We start from the raw sequence: 19145 nt of genomic DNA, 5'->3' as shown, positions 1-19145 counted from the left end.
GCAAGAGCATCTTCATAGCTAGATAAGGCTGAGAGATGCCCCAGCAGGTCAGAGATGTTGTCCCAGACACCCCGATCCAGCAGACCCACCCTTCATCTCCCCTGTGCTCACACGGGGGCTGCCTGAACCTTGGCATTGTCTCCCACTCCGTGTACCATTTCGGCACCTTCTCCCCTGTCTGACCTGAATCCACAGTTCAGCCCCAACTCTTTTTGGTCTCATAAGACAGGCCATGACTTTTTTTTTTCTTTTTTTTAATTTTTTTTATTTATTTATTTTTCATTTATTTTTATTAGTTGGAGGCTAATTAGTTTACAATATTGTAGTGGTTTTTGTCATATATTGACGTGAATCAGCCATGGATTTACATGTATTCCCCATCCCGATCCCCCCTCCCACTTTCTGATCCTTCCTGATCCTTCTGGGTTTTCCCAGTGCACCAGGCCCGAGCACTTGTCTCATGCATCCAACCTGGGCTGGTGATCTGTTTCACCCTAGATTATATACATGTTTCAATGCTGATCTCTCGAAAGATCCCACCCTTGCCTTCTCCCACAGAGTCCAAACGTCTGTTCTGTACATCTGTGTCTCTTTTTCTGTTTTGCATATAGGGTTATCATTACCATCTTTCTAAGTTCCATATATATGTGTTAGTATACTGTAATGGTCTTTATCTTTCTGGCTTACTTCTCTCTGTATAATGGACTCCAGTTTTATCCATCTCATTAGAACTGATTCAAATGAATTCTTTTTAATGGCTGAGTAATATTCCATAGTGTATATGTACCACAGCTTCCTTATCCATTCGTCTGCTGATGGGCATCTAGGTTGCTTCCATGTCCTGGCTATTATAAACAGTGCTGCGATGAACATTGGGGTACATGTGTCTCTTTAAGTTCTGGTTTCCTTGGTGTGTATCCCTAGGAGTGGGATTGCTGGGTCATATGGCAGTTCTATTTCTAGTTTTTTAAGAAATCTCCACACTGTTCTCGATAGTGGCTGTACTAGTTTGCATTCCCACCAACAGTGTAAGAGGGTTCCCTTTTCTCCACACCCTCTCCAGCATTTATTGCTTGTAGACTTTTGGATAGCAGCCATTCTGACTGGTGTGTAATGGTACCTCATTGTGGTTTTGATTTGCATTTCTCTGCTAATGAGTGATGTTGAGCATGTTTTCATGTGTTTGTTAGAGGCCATGACTTATGAGAGTTCACACCCCAGTCCTCTGTCTATTCAATCCTTAGAGCTCAGCACAGAGCACATGGAGCCTACAACTCAGAGCAGAGACCTGGCCCAGGCTCCTTTCCTCACCCCTGCCCCATCTCCTGCCTGCACATACGCTCCCTGGTCCCCAGTTCCCCCTGCAGCCCACCTCTGCGCTCTGCTCTCCATCTGAGCACCTGAGTCACCAGGATGACGAGGACCAGGAAGAAAAGGGCCCCCAGGATGAGGCAGAAGGCCCCAGGCAGGGAGAAGATGCCTGGGGGAGGATTCGAGGCTGGTCTGGTCCCTAAGGAGAACAGGAAAGAGGGTTGGAGAAGGTCCTGGGCAAAGAAACCCTCTGTGCCAGAATTTCCAGGAGCTCTGGACAATGGCGTCCCCGCCTCAGATACAAGTGCACTGCCAGTGACTGAGCTCCTCCGGGACTCGTCCTGAGACAAGCCAACCTCACTCCTGCCAGTGCGGCCCCAAGGCAGAGCCAGGGATTGTCAGGGAGCTGCCCTGCCTAAACTGCCTCTGAGGACCCGCCTCATCCCCTCTCCCTGGGCTTCAAAAGACAGAGCATCAAACAGTCCTGGGACCTGCGCCTCACTGATGAGGAGCAACACACAGGGGCAGGTGGGAGAGCCTTAGATTCTGCAACATGGGAACCAGAGCCACTTGGACCCCAGGCATGAGAACCTTCTGACTCCTGGAACCAGGGTAGGGGAGTTCCCCAACATAACACTCTGGCTTCTCCCCAGAAGCCAGGGGCTCCTCAGACTCTTTCCTCTCCTTAGCTGTCAGAGAGCCCACAGAACAGGTCCCCAGAATCTGAGTACTCTCCCCTGCGCACAGATGGATTACAGTACCTGCTGTATTCAGGGGTAATGATGTCCTTGCACCTAAAGAGAAAAAGAGGAGTTTGGGTAAAGGGAATTGGCCAGATCAGAGAGCAGCCCTTTTTCCTTCTTGAGCCTGAAATCACCCCTCAGTCTCCACAACACCAGGGTCCAGTCCTCCCAGCTTCCCCATCCTAGATCAGAGCCCCAGCACTGGGACACTGTCTGAATACAAACTCCCCACCACACCCGGCCCAGCCCACTGCCCCTGTGCTGCCCCAGCTCACCCAGGACGGACCGAGCCCCTCACTCACCAGAGCACCTCACACCAGCATCCTCCTCGTGCTTGCAGTCGCTCTGCCCCCAGGGATCCGCAGCACAGTCCCACAGGGAGGACTCCCGGCCCCCGCACCGCACCTCGTCCAGCCAGATGCTCCCGCTTCCAGGGCCAAACACCGCGGCCCGCACGGCTTCCAGGGCCGGGCCACAACCCAGCTGCTGACACACCACCTCGGCCTCTGCCAGGCTCCAGGAGTCATCGCACACGGTGCCCCAAGAGCCGCTGTGCCAGACCTCCACCTGCCCTGAGCACTCGCTGTCTCCTCCCCTGAGGCGGAGCTTCTCTCTGTCTGAAAAGGCAGCAGCCCCTCCTGTGACTCCCCTGGTGGGAGGAAGGAGCCCCTGGGGGCCTGGGGAGGGGGCGGGGCTGACGTACCTGTGCAGGGGGCAGCAGCTGGACAGCTCTTGGGTGTTTTTTCTGCAGAAGCAACAATGGGAACCTCTGGTTCAGGGACAGCTGGAGGTGGTCTTGTCCCCAAACATGAATATCTAAGGTTTTTTGTCACAGTCAAATGACAAGAGACCACAGAAGCTACATCAGCTACTTGGCTGAGAGGTTCACTGCATCTTATCAGCAGCTGGAATTACTTTATCTAATTAGTTGCTTGTCATAACAAAAGCAAACAAACAGACACAGAGACAAACACAAATATACACCTACATTTTGTGGACTCAACCAAAACCCATCAATTAGATCTGAAAATATGAAATCATACTAACAGCATCCTACACGGTTGGGAGTGACACAGAAACAGACAGTAAGTCACCTGCACAAGAGACATAGGCTTCCTCCTTGGGAGAGCAGGAGTTGTAATTCCACAAGTCAGAAGGACACTGCCAGAGAGAGGTATCAGCTCTCCAGCACTTGATTCCATCTACCCAGCGGGGTCTAGAACCTTCCCTAAGAGCAACAGAAGAGTTGAGACTTCCGCTGTCCCCACAGCCAAGCTGTCTGCAGATCATGGACACGGTGATGTCTTCCATGTGGCTGAGGCAGACACTGCCCCAGGTCCCGCTGTAGAAAACTTCCAGCCACCCAGCACACTGCTCGTCCTTGCTCACCATCCTGAGGGCCAGGAACTCTAAGATTGAAACAGAGGAGATGGGACACAGTGAGCACTGCACTCAGTGCTCTGGGTTTTCCTCTCCACCAGAGATAGTGACCACACACCCCTGACCCAGCAGAGGAGATGCCCACTGGGTGACAAGACTGACTTTTGCCTCCCTTTCACCTGACTTTGTCCATTAACATCTGTACACCTATTTTTACCACAACAATGTAGATATGAACACACAGCAAGGCCAACTTGGGCACCTGCAGTGATAGGAGCTGATCCCTGCTTCCTGACAAAATTTCTAAAAGAACAGAATGTGATGTGGACACTGAGGTGGTTGACAGACTAATGGACCCCCAGAGGTGTCCACAGCCTAATCCCAGAACCTGTGACATGATACATCAGATTTCAAAAGGGACTTTACAGATGTGATTAATAAGGACCTTGGGATGGAGAGATAAAGCTCAAATATTGAGGAGTAACTATGTGAGCCCCGTCTAACACATCCTTAAACCCACTACACTGAGAAATGCATCATCTTTTCCAGCTCCAGTCAGAGGGAAATGTGAGTGAGGGACAATGGTTGGAAGAGGCACTGTTGTTGAAGAAGAGGGCTCTGAGCCAAGAAATGAGCCCACACAGAAACCACAAAAGGCTGGGAAAGGAGTTCTCCCAGAGACTCCAGGAAGAACAAGCCCTGTGGACCCTGGGATGTTGGCCCATGGAGACTCTCTTCAGACTCCTAGCAAACAGAACTGTAAAGGAAAAATCTGAGTTTTCACTATGTCAGGCTCCGGTGTCCATGGGATTCTCAGGCAAGAATATTGGAATGGGTTGTCATGCCCTCCTCCAGGGGATCTTCCTAACCCAGGGACTGAACTCGCATCTTTTATATGTCCTGCATTGGCAGGCAGGTTATTTACCACTAGCGCAACTGGGGGAGCCAAGGATTTCAAGATATTACTACCACAGGTAACTGCAGAAAGAGTTGTGCTTTCAAGTGTTAACTGTCAGAAACGGCTCTGCCAGGAAACACTGGGGAAAAGAAACGACCAGAATCTCAGCTGATGCAGGAGGAAGTGAAAGCACCTCGTCTTCAGGTCTACTGGAAACACAGGCTCCGTGGGAGGAAGCCTCCTCCTCTGGTCCTTTCAGCATCTCTCCCTCAGAGCTCAGACCCCGTCCTCCAGGCCCCACCCCTCCCCCAGCCTGTGGACAGTGCGCAGCGCAGACCTGAGCAGATGACCCCCGCGTCCTCCTTATGTCTGCAGTCGTGACTCCCCCAGCCTCGGGAAGGGCACCTCCACACGTGAGACTCATTTCCTGTGCAGTTCAGGTCGTCCAGCCAGATGGGCCCTGATCCCGCCCCGAAGTCAGCAAACCCCGTGGCATTGAGCGCGTCTCCACAGCCCAGCTGCCTGCACACCACGCGGGCATCGTCCAGGTCCCAGCCGTCATCACAGATGGTGCCCCAGGAGCCCTCGTCAAGGATCTCCACTCTCCCGGCGCAGGGACCGCCCCCGTCCACCAGGCGGAGCTGTCTGCTGTCTGAGGAGAGAGAAATGGGACAATGGGGTGGTGACCGGGTGTAAAGGGTCTTCTGTTCTGTGGGACCCTCACCTGAGCAGTAGAGGGCGCTCTCCTCTGAGGCTGCAGAGTCTGCTGGTTCAGACACCGAGTCGTTGCACTTCGGCAGCACCTGGGTCTGGTTTCCTGCAGAAACAACAATGATCAGGGTGTTGGTGATTGAAAAACAGGAAACTGAATTAAACTAAATAACAACAAGCAGTGGGGTCTGAGAAGAAAAATGTAACACAGCAGTTTTTGCAGTTGTTTAGTTGCTCAGTTGGAGAAGGAAATGGCAACCCACTGCAGTGTTCTTGCCTGGAGAATCCCAGGAACAGGGGAGCCTGGTGGGCTGCCGTCTATGGGGTCGCACAGAGTCAGACACGACTGAAGCGACTTAGCAGCAGCAGCAGTTGCTCAGTAGTTTCCAACTCTTTTTGACCCTATGGACTGTAGTACACGAGCCCCCTTGTCCATGGAATTTTCGAGGCAAGAATACTGGAATGGATTGACATTTCCTCCTCCAGGGGATCTTCCCCAACCAGGAATCGAAATGTCATCTCCTGTATTTCCTGCATTGGCCAGCGGATTATTTACCACTGAGACTTTAGGGAAGACCAGGTTAACATAGTCATAAAATGTTCCTAACTGTAGTGTTCGCCTTCGCTATGGAGAGTTCTGCTTCTGACAGTGCCACAATTTTTGTCTCAAGCTCTAAGAATGAGTTAAATAAGTTCTGTCCCTAAATCTATCCCTAAATAGAAGAAGCAAAATAAAACACTTTCTAAAATATTTCTACAATTTGTCATCTACAATGTCTGTACTTTATTTTTTTTTTATTAGTTGGAGGCTAATTACTTCACAACATTTCAGTGGGTTTTGTCATACATTGATATGAATCAGCCATGGATTTACACGTCTTCCCCATCCCAATCCCCGCTCCCACCTCCCTCTCCACCCGATTCCTCTCGAAACATCCCACCCTCGCCTTCTCCCACAGAGTTCAAAAGTCTGTTCTGTATTTCTGTGTCTCTTTTTCTGTTTTGCATATAGGGTTATCGTTACCATCTTTCTAAATTCCATATATATGTGTTAGTATGCTGTAATGTTCTTTGTCTTTCTGGCTTACTTCACTCTGTATAAGGGGCTCCAGCTTCATCCATCTCATTAGGACTGGTTCAAATGAATTCTTTTTAATGGATGAGTAATATTCCATGGTGTATATGTACCACAGCTTCCTTATCCATTCATCTGCTGATGGGCATCTAGGTTGCTTCCATGTCCTGGCTATTATAAACAGTGCTGCGATGAACATTGGGGTGCACGTGTCTCTTTCAGATCTGGTTTCCTCAGTGTGTATGCCCAGAAGTGGGATTGCTGGGTCATATGGCAGTTCTATTTCTAGTTTTTTAAGAAATCTCCACACTGTTCTCCATAACGGCTATACTAGTTTGCATTCCCACCAACAGTGTAAGAGGGTTCCCTTTTCTCCACACCCTCTCCAGCATTTATTGCTTGTAGACTTTTGGATAGCAGCCATCCTGACTGGCGTGTAATGGTACCTCATTGTGGTTTTGATTTGCATTTCTCTAATAATGAGTGATGTTGAGCATCTTTTCATGTGTTTGTTAGCCATCTGTATGTCTTCTTTGGAGAAATGTCTGTTTAGTTCTTTGGCCCATTTTTTGATTGGGTCATTTATTTTTCTGGAATTGAGCTACAGGAGTTGCTTGTATATTTTTGAGATTAATCCTTTGTCTGTTTCTTCATTTGCTATTATTTTCTCCCAATCTGAGGGCTGTCTTTTCACCTTACTTATAGTTTCCTTTGTAGTGCAAAAGCTTTTAAGTTTCATTAGGTCCCATTTGTTTAGTTTTGCTTTTACTTCCAATATTCTGGGAGGTGGGTCATAGAGGATCTTGCTGTGATTTATGTCGGAGAGTGTTTTGCCTATGTTCTTCTCTAGGAGTTTTATAGTTTCTGGTCTTACATTTAGATCTTTAATCCATTTTGAGTTTATTTTTGTGTATGGTGTTAGAAAGTGTTCTAGTTTCATTCTTTTACAAGTGGTTGACCAGTTTTCCCAGCACCACTTGTTAAAGAGGTTGTCTTTTTTCCATTGTATATCCTTGCCTCCTTTGTCGAAGATAAGGTATCCATAGGTTCGTGGATTTATCTCTGGGCTTTCTATTCTGTTCCATTGATCTATATTTCTGTCTTTGTGCCAGTACCATACTGTCTTGATGACTGTGGCTTTGTAGTAGAGTCTGAAGTCAGGCAGGTTGATTCCTCCAGCTCCATTCTTCTTTCTCAAGATTACTTTGGCTATTCGAGGTTTTTTGTATTTCCATACAAATTGTGAAATTATTTGTTCTAGTTCTGTGAAAAATACCATTGGTAGCTTGATAGGGATTGCATTGAATCTATAGACTGCTTTGGGTAGAATAGCCATTTTGACAATATTGATTCTTCCAATCCATGAACACTGTATGTTTCTCCATCTGTTTGTGTCCTCTTTGATTTCTTTCATCAGTGTTTTATAGTTTTCTATGTATAGGTCTTTTGTTTCTTTAGGTAGATATACTCCTAAGTATTTTATTCTTTTTGTTGCAATGGTGAATGGTATTGTTTCTTTAATTTCTCTTTCTGTTTTTTCATTGCTAGTATATAGGAATGCAAGGGATTTCTGTGTGTTAATTTTATATCCTGCAACTTTACTATATTCATTGATTAGCTCTAGTAATTTTCTGGTAGAGTCTTTAGAGTTTTCTACGTAGAGGATCATGTCATCTGCAAACAGTGAGAGTTTCACTTCTTCTTTTCCTATCTGGATTCCTTTTACTTCTTTTTCTGCTCTGATTGCTGTGGCCAAAACTTCCAACACTATGTTGAATAGTAGTGGTGAGAGTGGGCACCCTTGTCTTGTTCCTGATTTTAGGGGAAATGCTTTCAATTTTTCACCATTGAGGGTGATGCTTGCTGTGGGTTTGTCATATATAGCTTTTATTATGTTGAGGTATGTTCCTTCTATTCCTGCTTTTTGGAGAGTTTTAATCATAAATGAGTGTTGAATTTTGTCAAAGGCTTTCTCTGCATCTATTGAGATAATCATATGGTTTTTATCTTTCAATTTGTTAATGTGGTGTATTACATTGATTGATTTGCGGATATTGAAGAATCCTTGCATTCCTGGGATAAAGCCCACTTGGTCGTGGTGTATGATTTTTTTAATATGTTGTTGGATTCTGTTTGCTAGAATTTTGTTAAGGATTTTTACATCTATGTTCATCAGTGATATTGGCCTGTGGTTTTCTTTTTTTGTGGCATCTTTGTCTGGTTTTGGAATTAGGGTGATGGTGGCCTCATAGAATGAGTTTGGAAGTTTACCTTCTTCTGCAATTTTCTGGAAGAGTTTGAGTAAGATAGGTGTTAGCTCTTCTCTAAATTTTTGGTAGAATTCAGCTGTGAAGCCATCTGGTCCTGGGCTTTTGTTTGCTGGAAGATTTTTGATTACAGTTTCGATTTCCTTGCCTGTGATGGGTCTGTTAAGATCTTCTATTTCTTCCTGGTTCAGTTTTGGAAAGTTATACTTTTCTAAGAATTTGTCCATTTCATCCAAGTTGTCCATTTTATTGGCATAGAGCTGCTGGTAGTAGTCTCTTATGATCCTTTGTATTTCAGTGTTGTCTGTTGTGATCTCTCCATTTTCATTTCTAATTTTGCTAATTTGGTTCTTCTCTCTTTGTTTCTTAATGAGTCTTGCTAATGGTTTGTCAATTTTGTTTATTTTTTCAAAAAACCAGCTTTTAGCTTTGTTGATTTTTGCTATGGTCTCTTTAGTTTCTATTGCATTTATTTCTGCCTTAATTTTTAAGATTTCTTTCCTTCTGCTAACCCTGGGGTTCTTCATTTCTTACTTCTCTAATTGCTTTAGGTGTAGAGTTAGGTTATTTATTTGGCTTTTTTCTTGTTTCTTGATGTAAGCCTGTAATGCTATGAACCTTCCCCTTAGCACTGCTTTTACAGTGTCCCATAGGTTTTGGGTTGTTGTGTTTTCATTTTCATTCGTTTCTATACATATTTTGATTTCTTTTTTGATTTCTTCTATGATTTGTTGGTTATTCAGAAGCGTGTTATTTAGCCTCCATGTGTTTGAATTTTTAACAATTTTTTTCCTGTAAATGAGATCTAATCTTACTGCACTGTGGTCAGAAAAGATGACTGGAATGATTTCAATTTTTTTGAATTTTCCAACGTCTGTACTTTAAAAGATATTTATTGAAAATAGACCTCATGAGAAACCAAGAGGAAATGTAGACATTAGAAACAATTCCCCAGGATACTCAGCTACTAGAGTTACTTGACAGAGAATTTAAAGAGCCTTGATTAAGGTGCCCATGGAATTAACTGACAAAATGTGCACCCTGATGGAAAAAAAACAAATAACGATAACAACAACAACAACAAATAAAAATTCTAGAGCTGAAAAACTTACTAGTTGAAATTAAGAACTAAAGAATGAGCATATCAGCACATTAGCTCAGCATAAGGGAGAATCAATAAAGTGGAAGGTCATAGGACAAATGCGCCTCTATTTAGAAGTGCAGGCCACATAGTAACTGTCCCGATTACACTGCTGTATCACAAATTATAAAAACAGTCTCTGAAGCTATATATATATATATACATATCTCCACAGTCTTCATTTTCTTAAGTCTTCCTGGATCAGTAATTTGAGAAAGATTCAACTTGGCAGTTGTGTCTTGGGATCTTTAATGTAGTTGCACTTAGATGTCATCTGGGGTTGAAGTCAGCTGAGAACTTGACAGAACTTTGGTTAATAAGGAAATATCTTGAATTATTTTAGAGATAAAAGGACATGATGATTGCAACCCAATTCAGAAAGACTTTACATGTTTATGGAGAAATCGGGCAGGAGGGGGACAGAGAGAGAGAGGAAGATTAAAGCAAAATACTAATATTGGGAGATCCAGGTAAAAGTCATTTGGGAATTTTTATATTATTTTTGCAACTTTCAGGTCTTAAATTAGGTCAAAATAAAAAAAATATTAAAGGGTGAAAATAAGTCAGAAAGAATTAATTCCTAGGATACTTTCACTAAAAGAAATACAAATAATTTCAAAAAAGTGAAACACCTAGGAGAAAACCTAGTAAAAGATGGGCAAAACCTCTGATAGACCTAACTGAATGGAGGGATATGTCATGTCAATGAATTGGGAGACTCAAAACTGTCAAAGTCAATCATCCTCAAATTTCTGGTAGGTTAAATATAATCTCAATCAAAATACATTTATGAAGTTTCTTTTGGTGAAAAATAACAAACTAATTCCAAAATATTTTTTAAACGCAAAAGGCCAAGGATGACCAACACAGTTGGCAAGAAAGGCAACATAGGTAGTTAGTATAAAGTAACTCTTGCAAATTAAAATTACCCAAGCTTACTATAAAATTACAATAATTAAGAAAATACAGTATTGGTGCAAGGATAGACAAATGATACAATGGAATAGAACAGAGAGTCTAAAAAAGGCTTAGACACATATGCCCTTCTCCTTACGGCAAAGGTGGCACACAGTGGAGACAAAAATCTTTTCAGAAAAAGATTCTGAGTCAATTAGATGTCAATATGAAACTTGACCCTTATCTTATATAGATATCAGTCTCAGAAGGAATATGCAATTATATGCAAGAGAAAAATAAACTTCCATAAGATACTATTGAAGAATGTTTTTATGGTCTTGGAGTAAGCAAAGTTCTTTTCAAAAGGATATAAGAAATACTAAATATACAGGGAAAAACTAGTAAGTTATATTTCCTTAAGATTAAGAACTTTGCTCATCTAAGGACATGGTACCATTAAGAAAATGAAAATAAAAGACCAAGGATTAAATAAATAGCATAGATTTTCACCCAAAGTCATTGTCATGGTAAGTTGTAGCATCATATTTGTAATAGTCAAGGACAGAAAACAATTCAAATCTCTACCATCAGTCAAATGGTATATTTGACTGTATATTGTCACTCAAAGAACTACTCTACAGTAATAAAAATGAGTAGTCAGCTGCTACAAGCAACATCATGAGTGAATCCCAAACATAATGTTGAGTCAAAGAAGTCAGACACACAAGAAACATACTGCATGATTTTATATAAAGTTCAAAAATCAATAAAATATCCTATGGTTTTTGTTATTGTTGTTGTTCAATTGCCCAGTCATGTGCAACCTTTGTGACCCCATGGACTGCAGCATGCCAGGCCTCCCTGTCCCTCACCATCTCCCGGAGTTTGCCCCAGTTCATGTTCATTGCATCAGTAATGCCATCCAACCATCTCATCCTCTGACAGCCTCTTCTCCTTCTGCCCCCAATCTTTCCCAGGATCAGAGACTTTCCCAACGAGTCATCTGTTCACATCAGATGACCAAAATACTGCAACTTCAGCTTCAGCATCAGTCCTTCCAGTGAATATTCGATGGTACTAGAAGTTAAACTGTTCCTACTGGAGAGGACACAGGACATAGTTACGAGGAGGCAACAGTGACTCTGTAGTGCTGGGAATATTCTCTTGGCTTATCTGGGTTGGGGAACATGACTGAGGTCTACACTTACTGCCGGTATTTTGTTTTCCATGACTATTTGTAAATAATAATGCTGCTTAAAAATATATTATTCCCCTTCACACTTCTTGCCCTGACCTGAAAAACGAATGAACAATGAGAGGAAGCAGATTTCACCATGAAATATCCGATTTTTGAAGCCAGGTTTCCCTCTCTCTCTGCTCTTGGGGACATTTCACTCCACGAGTACCAGTAGCCCTTCCCCCCTCTCTTACCTGAGCAGATCACATAGGCTGTGTTGCCATGGGAACAGTCAAGACCACCCAGGGCAGTCACAGGGCACGTCCCTAAGAAGGACTCAGCCCCTGAGCAGTGAAATCGGACTGTTGAGATTTGATCACATCCTTCTCCAAAGTGTGGTGCTCTAGGGCTGGAGATGGCAACTCCAGAGCCAAGCTGATGACAGACAACATTGGCGTTGGCCAGACTCCAGTGAGAGGCACAGAGTGCTCTCCATTGTCCAGAAATATTCATCTCCACCTGCCCCTCACACTGAGAGGAGCTGTTTGTCATGAGCCGGACTTCTGCATACACTGGTAGAAGACCACAGGATGTCAGCAAAATCACATGACTTTCTCACCTGAACCGGGTGTTCACAGAGATGAAAGGCCTGACCTGCATCTCACCTGAACAGACAACCTGAGCAGCTCCACTGTGGTGACACCTGCCCCCTGGACAGGGCACTCTGGGGCAGACCTGGAGCTCAGGCTCCTCCCCCTCACACCTGAACTCTTCAGCCCAGACCCGGCCATCAGACTCTCTGAAGAGCTCATGTCGCAGGACAGACACAGCCTTGCCACACCCCAGCTCTGCACAGATGACCTGGGCAGTGGGGAGTGTGAACTTCCCATCAGACACTGGGGTCCAGTCTTCTCCAGAATGCACTTCTACTCGCCCTGAGCAGGGTCCTTCTCCTCCAGCCAGACGCACAAATCCTAAGGGAAACAATCAACAGCAGCAACAAACCCTGTGAGTGTTCATAGTCCTCGCTTGGCATTGGAAACAGCACATCATAGGCAAGGATGTGAAAGCGTTTCATTTCTAGGAGTGGGGCATGGAGAGAAAAGCTGAGAGTTAGTGTCAGAATTGTATTAATATTTTCATGACCAAGTTTATGAAAAGAAACCCAGAAAAATTTGCAGTCAGTAAGAATGTATATTTTGAGGTTGATTAGGATGAGAATTCCTCATCTAGGGGCCTGGAAACGACAAGGCCCAAGGAAACCGCACTGCAGTGAGTATCAGACTTGAGCACAGAGCTGAACTAACCCAGAGTGAAGTAGGTTTATGGGATTCAATGGTTTAGACGACTAAGAGCCAGACAAGATTAGAAGGCCATCTGAGATTTCTGGAGCTAGAATTCTGGCCAGTTTTCCTTCAGGAGCCAATAATCAAGTCACTGAAGACAGGGAACCTCATAGCGGGAGATCTATTAATTCAGGCTAGACTGTAGACAGACTTATGGCTCACAGGAGGAAAGCTAGACATCATACCAAGTCTACTAGCCTATTATGATTTCACATATATTGTTACTGGAAACAGCACAATTATTTCTCATAATTCTTGATGGTGAAAAATTCCCAGAATTTCTTAAGTGACTTGATTGTGAAAAGAAGTTGTCCATAGATGAGTTTGAATATTAAGAAAGTTCAGAGAGTCACTGGAGAGGGAGGGGCTTGTCCTAGCCATCTTTCTTGAAAGCCTAGGATTTATCAAGGGAGAAAATGAGTTTTCAGAGGGAGTATGAAAATCAGCTGAGTTTGATTACTTTCTACTAGACATGGGAATCTTAGCAAATACTAAGAAATGATGATAATTTAATGTATTTTAATCCTATGTATATGCTAACTGTGTATTCCTTTCCTATTTGGATTCTTGAGAAATAACAGTAAAAAAAGGAGAGGGAGAGAAAGAGAGCAGAGAGCAAACAAGCCACTTATAATTTAGAGATTTCCAAATGCAAAAACCTCAATATGGATGAAAGATAGACAGACTTAGAGGAAAATATTTGTCCACGTTTTTGACACATTTTATCCACTGTGCTCCTCCCATCTGGCCACCTAACCCTGCTACCCTTTCACATTTTATCCACTGCAGACAAGGGAACAATCTTAAAAGCTACAAATGGATGGAAAGGAGACTCTGAAAGGGAAGAATATCTGTAGGAGTGGAGTGCAGGTGGGATGTGTGGTAGATTAAACCGGGAATGGATGGAGTATAAAACTGAAAGAGATCGAACTGGTCTGGTGGGGAGTTCGGTTACAGGGTACACTTTCTAATTAAATAATTTTTACTCAACACCTTGTTAGTTTCTGTATTAATCCCACCAGATTATGAATTTAGAAAGAATATCACTTACATGTTATTTTAGATAGCCTAACACATGTTAGACACTCAAATATATTCAGAACAAAGTCTTATACACATAGGATAGTCTCCCGAGACAAATTATTATTTATTTTTTACTTTATATTTGCTTTTAAATTTTACATGGAAAAATAAATGTGTGAACATTACAAGAAAATTTATGAACTAGAAGGCTGATGTGAGGGGTAAGTTATTAAAAACAATAAAATCAACTATGTTCTTGTACAACAACAGAGAGAATGGGGCAGAATATAAATATCTAACAGACACAAAGACATACACACACAGAAATTTAGTATTTGAAGAAGGTAATGCTTTATACCATTAGAGAAGACAATCTGTTCAATAAATAGTGCTGAAACTCTTTCTTATCTCCGTTTTCCAAGTTTAGTCCATTTGCAAGAGAAACATCAACCTGAAACATAGGAGGGACCTCAGGGCCCAGGTTGTCAGGGAAGGATTCTCTCTGCACCTGTGCCTGAGCCTGGGAGAGCCCCGATTTTCTGCGTCTCAGCTTCTGCTGAGGGCCCTTTGTCCCAGAGGCAGTCTCACTGTTATAGCTTTGGGGCTGGGTTTTATCCAGGGAACCACGAGAGCATGAGGGACTGGGTGGGTTTTCATCATTGTTCATGTACATCCATCCTTATTTCTCTCCCTCTGATCAAGCTTCTCCCTGTAGCTGGGATGCATCTGCCTCCAGACCAACTCTCAGCCCTCTGACTTTCGTCCTTACCTGACCCTGGACCCTCTGGCTCTTCACCCATCACTCTGGACTCCTACTGGTTTGACTGGAACAGAGCACTGTGTGGCCTGAGGTGTAGGAAGTATCTCTGTTGGATGAGGTATGTGGCCTTTCAGAGAGCCACAAAGATCAAGTATCTTCCTAGAAGACAAGACCTGCCCTCAACCTTTGGGCTGCCCATTCCCCTCTGAAAGTCAGAGGGGATCAATGTGAACTTTACATCAAGGTGCAGCAAAGGCCAAGGAGAGCGGGTCCCTAGAGGCCCAGAAAACTCCCCAACCTCTGATTGGGAAATTAAATGGAGAGAGAGGAGAGGCTACAAAGGAGTCATATCTGAATCCTCTGCAGAGGTCTGATATTTAAGTAGGAGGATGTTATTTTGAAGGCAATATTGAGAATCTATTTTCATGTGGTTTATTACAAATACAAGCATCTTTTTAGAGTCTGTTATATTCAGAAATTTTGGCCGATGTTGGGAATGTAAATCACAATAAAACAATGCTCTTATCTTTTTAGAAGTGCAGGAGAAAAACAAGTGGACAGTTTTAAGTCCTCCAAAATGTTTATGAGAGACTTGGATAATCAAAGAAAGGGAAACTGCCATTTCAAAGGGCCATTTATTTATATGAATCAACTGCAACAAAGGCAAAATCAAACTGTGGTCAGATATATCCTTGTCTGGCCCCTTGCTGTACTGATATCCTGTGTCCTTAGGCACACAAAGCATCCTCCACACCACACCTGGACCCTCAGGGCTGTTCAGAGAACCCCACAGGTGGCTTTTTCAGCTCCCATTGCCCTGCCATCCCTCTAGCTATGATAACTCTCTTTCAGCTTCTTCAAAAATTATATTTGCCTCCTTACTTTTATTCCTATCAAATAAACCCCCAAGTGTAATTCTCTTATATCACTGAAATCATCAAGTGTAAACTGTATAATCTCTTACTATAAAACACAGAATCAATATTTCTTTGCCTCCACCATTGCTGTGTCAGTGCACAACACATAGCTAAGTGTTCTTTCAAAGTTTTGGCTTATGCAGATGTTTTAAAAGAAAACATAGACAAAGAATCTTTTCTAATAACAACAGAAGGAGAAGCTATGACTCAGAGCATTTCATCCACAGTTCTCTGGTTCTACTAGCCAAATGGCTATGAATATTTACATTTAAATTTGCAAATGAGACTTGAAATTTGGCATAAATCCATAAATTTCTTTATGATTTGTTTAATGGTATCTCCTGTGCCTCCATTCCTACTGACCTAGTGCAAAATAGCATGTCATAGGGTAACTACGGAAACAACGACACTGAGAGAGGTGCACCCTCATTCTTGTCGCTCCCTCCTGTGGGTTCACTGGGCAAAGGGGTGTGTGGGTGGTGATTTGCGAGTATTTCACTCTTCCAAAAATTATATTAAAAATCATGAAAATTAATTTTAATTGGGAATAATAAATTGAACTCTGTCAGGTAAGATCACTGGAGAAGAAATATCAGAGATTGACAAGAGGATAGTAGTTGAAGCCCATCACTCAGAGATAACTGTGCCCTCAGGGAGGATGGGTAGATGTCTTAGACCTCTCTAACTCAGTCATCTTCTATTGCCAGGTGATCAGACACCAACTTCCTTGGAACTTACTACTTTCTCAGCCCATGGACAATGCACTGACCGTACCTGAGCAGAGGACCCCAGCATCCTCTGCATGCTCACAGTCGTGCCGCCCCCAGCCCCGGGAAGGGCACCTCCACACGTGGGACTCCTTTCTTCAGCAGTTCAGTTCATCCAGCCAGATGGGCCCTGATCCTTGACCTAATTGAGCAAATTGCAAGGCATCGAGGGCTCCTCCACAGCCCAGCTGCCTGCACACCACGCGGGCATCGTCCAGGTCCCAGCCGTCATCACAGATGGTGCCCCAGAAGCCCTGGTTAAGGATCTCCACTCTCCCCGCGCAGGGACCGCCCCCGTCCACCAGGCGGAGCTGTTTGCTGCCTGAGGAGAGAGAAATGTGACAATGAGGTGTTGATGCAGGCGTGGGGGGTGGGATGGGATGGTGGGGATGAGAAGAGTCTTCCGGTCCTGAGTCGCCTCTGAGGCTGCAGAGCCTGCTGGTTGAGACATGGAGTTTTTGCATTTGGGCAAGCTCCTGGGTCTGGTTTCTGATAGCAGCAATGAGAATAATAAGGTTGAAAATGGGCCAAAATAGGAAATATCACTCTACTGAGTAGTGTGAGACAGATGTTGTTACCCAAGTCTATAGGTATTAATCTTCTGATTTGTAGAGTTCTGCATTGTTGTTGTTGAGTTACCAAGTCATGTCTGATTCTCCGACCACATGGAGAGTAGTTTGCCAGGCTTCTCTGTCCGTGGAATTTCCCAGGCAAGAATACAGGAGTAGGTTGCCATTTCCTTCTCCAGGGGATCTTCCCAACCCATTGATGAACTGGGTATCTCCTGCACTGGCAGGTACGTTCTTTAACACTGAGCCAACAGGGAAGCCAGACAAAGGTCTGTCTAGTCAAAGCTATGGTTTTTCCAGTAGTCATGTATGGATGTGAGAGTTGGACTATAAAGAAAGCTGAGCACCGAAGAACTGATGCTTTTGAACTGTGGTGTTGGAGAAGACTCTTGAGAGTCCCTTGGATTGCAAGGAGATCCAACCAGTCAATCCTAAAGGAAATCAGTCTTGAATATTCATTGGAAGGACTGATGCTGAAGCTGAAACTCCAACACTTTGACCATGTGATGGGAAGAACTGACTCACTGGAAAAGACCCTGATGCTGGGAAAGACTGAAGGCAGGAGAAGGGGATGACAGGATTAGATGGTTGGATGGTATCACTGACTCAATGGACATAAGTTTGAGCAAGTTCTGGGAGTTGGTGATGGACAGGGAAACCTGGCATTCTGCAGTCCATGGGGTCACAAAGAGTCAGACACAACTGAGTGACTGAACTGACTGATAAATAAGAAAATTTTAAACATTCTAGAGAAAAATAAAAATTGTAATGAAAGCTATCATAGAATCTTCTAAAATAACTTTAAATATTTACTTGTTTATAACTACCTGCATCTAATAACAAATATAGAAACAGATATACAGACATCTCCAAATATGTACACACACACACCCACACACACACACACCCCTACCTGAATTAAAGTTTCACTGGAGGAAGGACTTTGCATATTTTATTTGCCCTGTATTTCTGCTATTAGGACAGTACCTACATATTGTATGCACTCATTCCACAAGGGAGAAGGCACTGGCAACCCATTCCAGTACTCTTGCCTGGAAAATCCCATGGACAGAGGCACCTGGTGGGCTGCAGTCCATGGGGTCTCTAGGAGTCAGAGATGACTGAGCGACTTCACTTTCACTTTTCACTTTCATGCACTGGAGAAGGAAATGGCAACCCACTCCAGTGTTCTTGCCTGGAGAATCCCAGGGACAGGGGAGCCTGGTGGGCTGCCATCTATGGGGTCACACAGAGTCAGACAATGACTGAAGTGACCTGCAGCAGCAGCATTCAACAAGATTCAACAAGTATGTATATGGAGAACCTTTTCTAAATACCTTGATAGTTACTTAATAAATATTTATTGAATCAGTGTGTAGATGAATAAAATTCAGTGAAACAGAAGTCCTTTAGCTTCATGTTAATCAGTGAAATATTAATAGTAAAGCAAATATAAATTAAAGGTAATGGTTTATGATAATAAATAGTGCATATTAAAAATAAGTTTAATTTACCACACAGCATTGCTATTAGGTAGGCATTGTTGGGTTTCCCCAGTGGCTCAGTGGTAAGGAATTTGCTAGAAATGCAGGAGATGCAGTTTTGATCCCTGGGTCAGGAAGATCCCCTGGAGAAGGAAATGGCAACCCACTCCAGTATTCTTGCCTGGGAAATCCCATGGATAGAAGAGCCTGGCAGGCTACAGTCCATGGGGTGGAAAAGAGTTGAACACAACTTAATGACTAAACAAAAACAACAAAATTAATTTGTCCATAAGCACAGAATTAATTTATATTCAAAATTTCACCTACATAATGTTAAAGGAAAATTATTAAATAGATTCTAAAGCTACTCTTATCTATTATTCACTATGACACATAGGCAATTGTACAAGACCAATAAAATACTTAGGGATAAATTTAACAAAGGAGGTGAAAATCTTGAACAGTGAAAGCTATAGGACACTGATGAAAGATATTAAAGAAGACACAAATAAATCAAGAGATAATCTGTGGTCATGGGTTGGAAGACCTTATATTGTTAAAATGCTCATGCTACACAAAGAAATTGACAGAGTCACTGTAATCCTTAACAAAATTCAGGTAGAAATTTTCACACATATGGAATAAACAATCCTAAAGTTTCTATGGAACCACAAAAGAC

General features: G+C 43.3%; 1 protein-coding gene across 1 annotated transcript in view; it reads right to left on the bottom strand.

Moving 5' to 3' along the window:
- LOC133043048 (uncharacterized) overlaps window positions 1-19145 on the bottom strand; it is a 128274-nt gene that overhangs the window by 76668 nt on the left and 32461 nt on the right. Inside the window, 11 exon segments of the mRNA XM_061123937.1 lie at window positions 1-28; window positions 1373-1510; window positions 2073-2105; window positions 2357-2671; window positions 2758-2799; window positions 3149-3463; window positions 4670-4984; window positions 5057-5149; window positions 11855-12172; window positions 12266-12574; window positions 16421-16735. Coding sequence (XP_060979920.1) covers window positions 1-28; window positions 1373-1510; window positions 2073-2105; window positions 2357-2671; window positions 2758-2799; window positions 3149-3463; window positions 4670-4984; window positions 5057-5149; window positions 11855-12172; window positions 12266-12574; window positions 16421-16735 — 2221 coding nt within the window.

The sequence above is a fragment of the Dama dama genome, chromosome 22, assembly GCF_033118175.1.
Source record: "Dama dama isolate Ldn47 chromosome 22, ASM3311817v1, whole genome shotgun sequence".
Taxonomy (NCBI): domain Eukaryota; kingdom Metazoa; phylum Chordata; class Mammalia; order Artiodactyla; family Cervidae; genus Dama; species Dama dama.
This window is presented reverse-complemented; position numbering and strand designations above follow the sequence as displayed.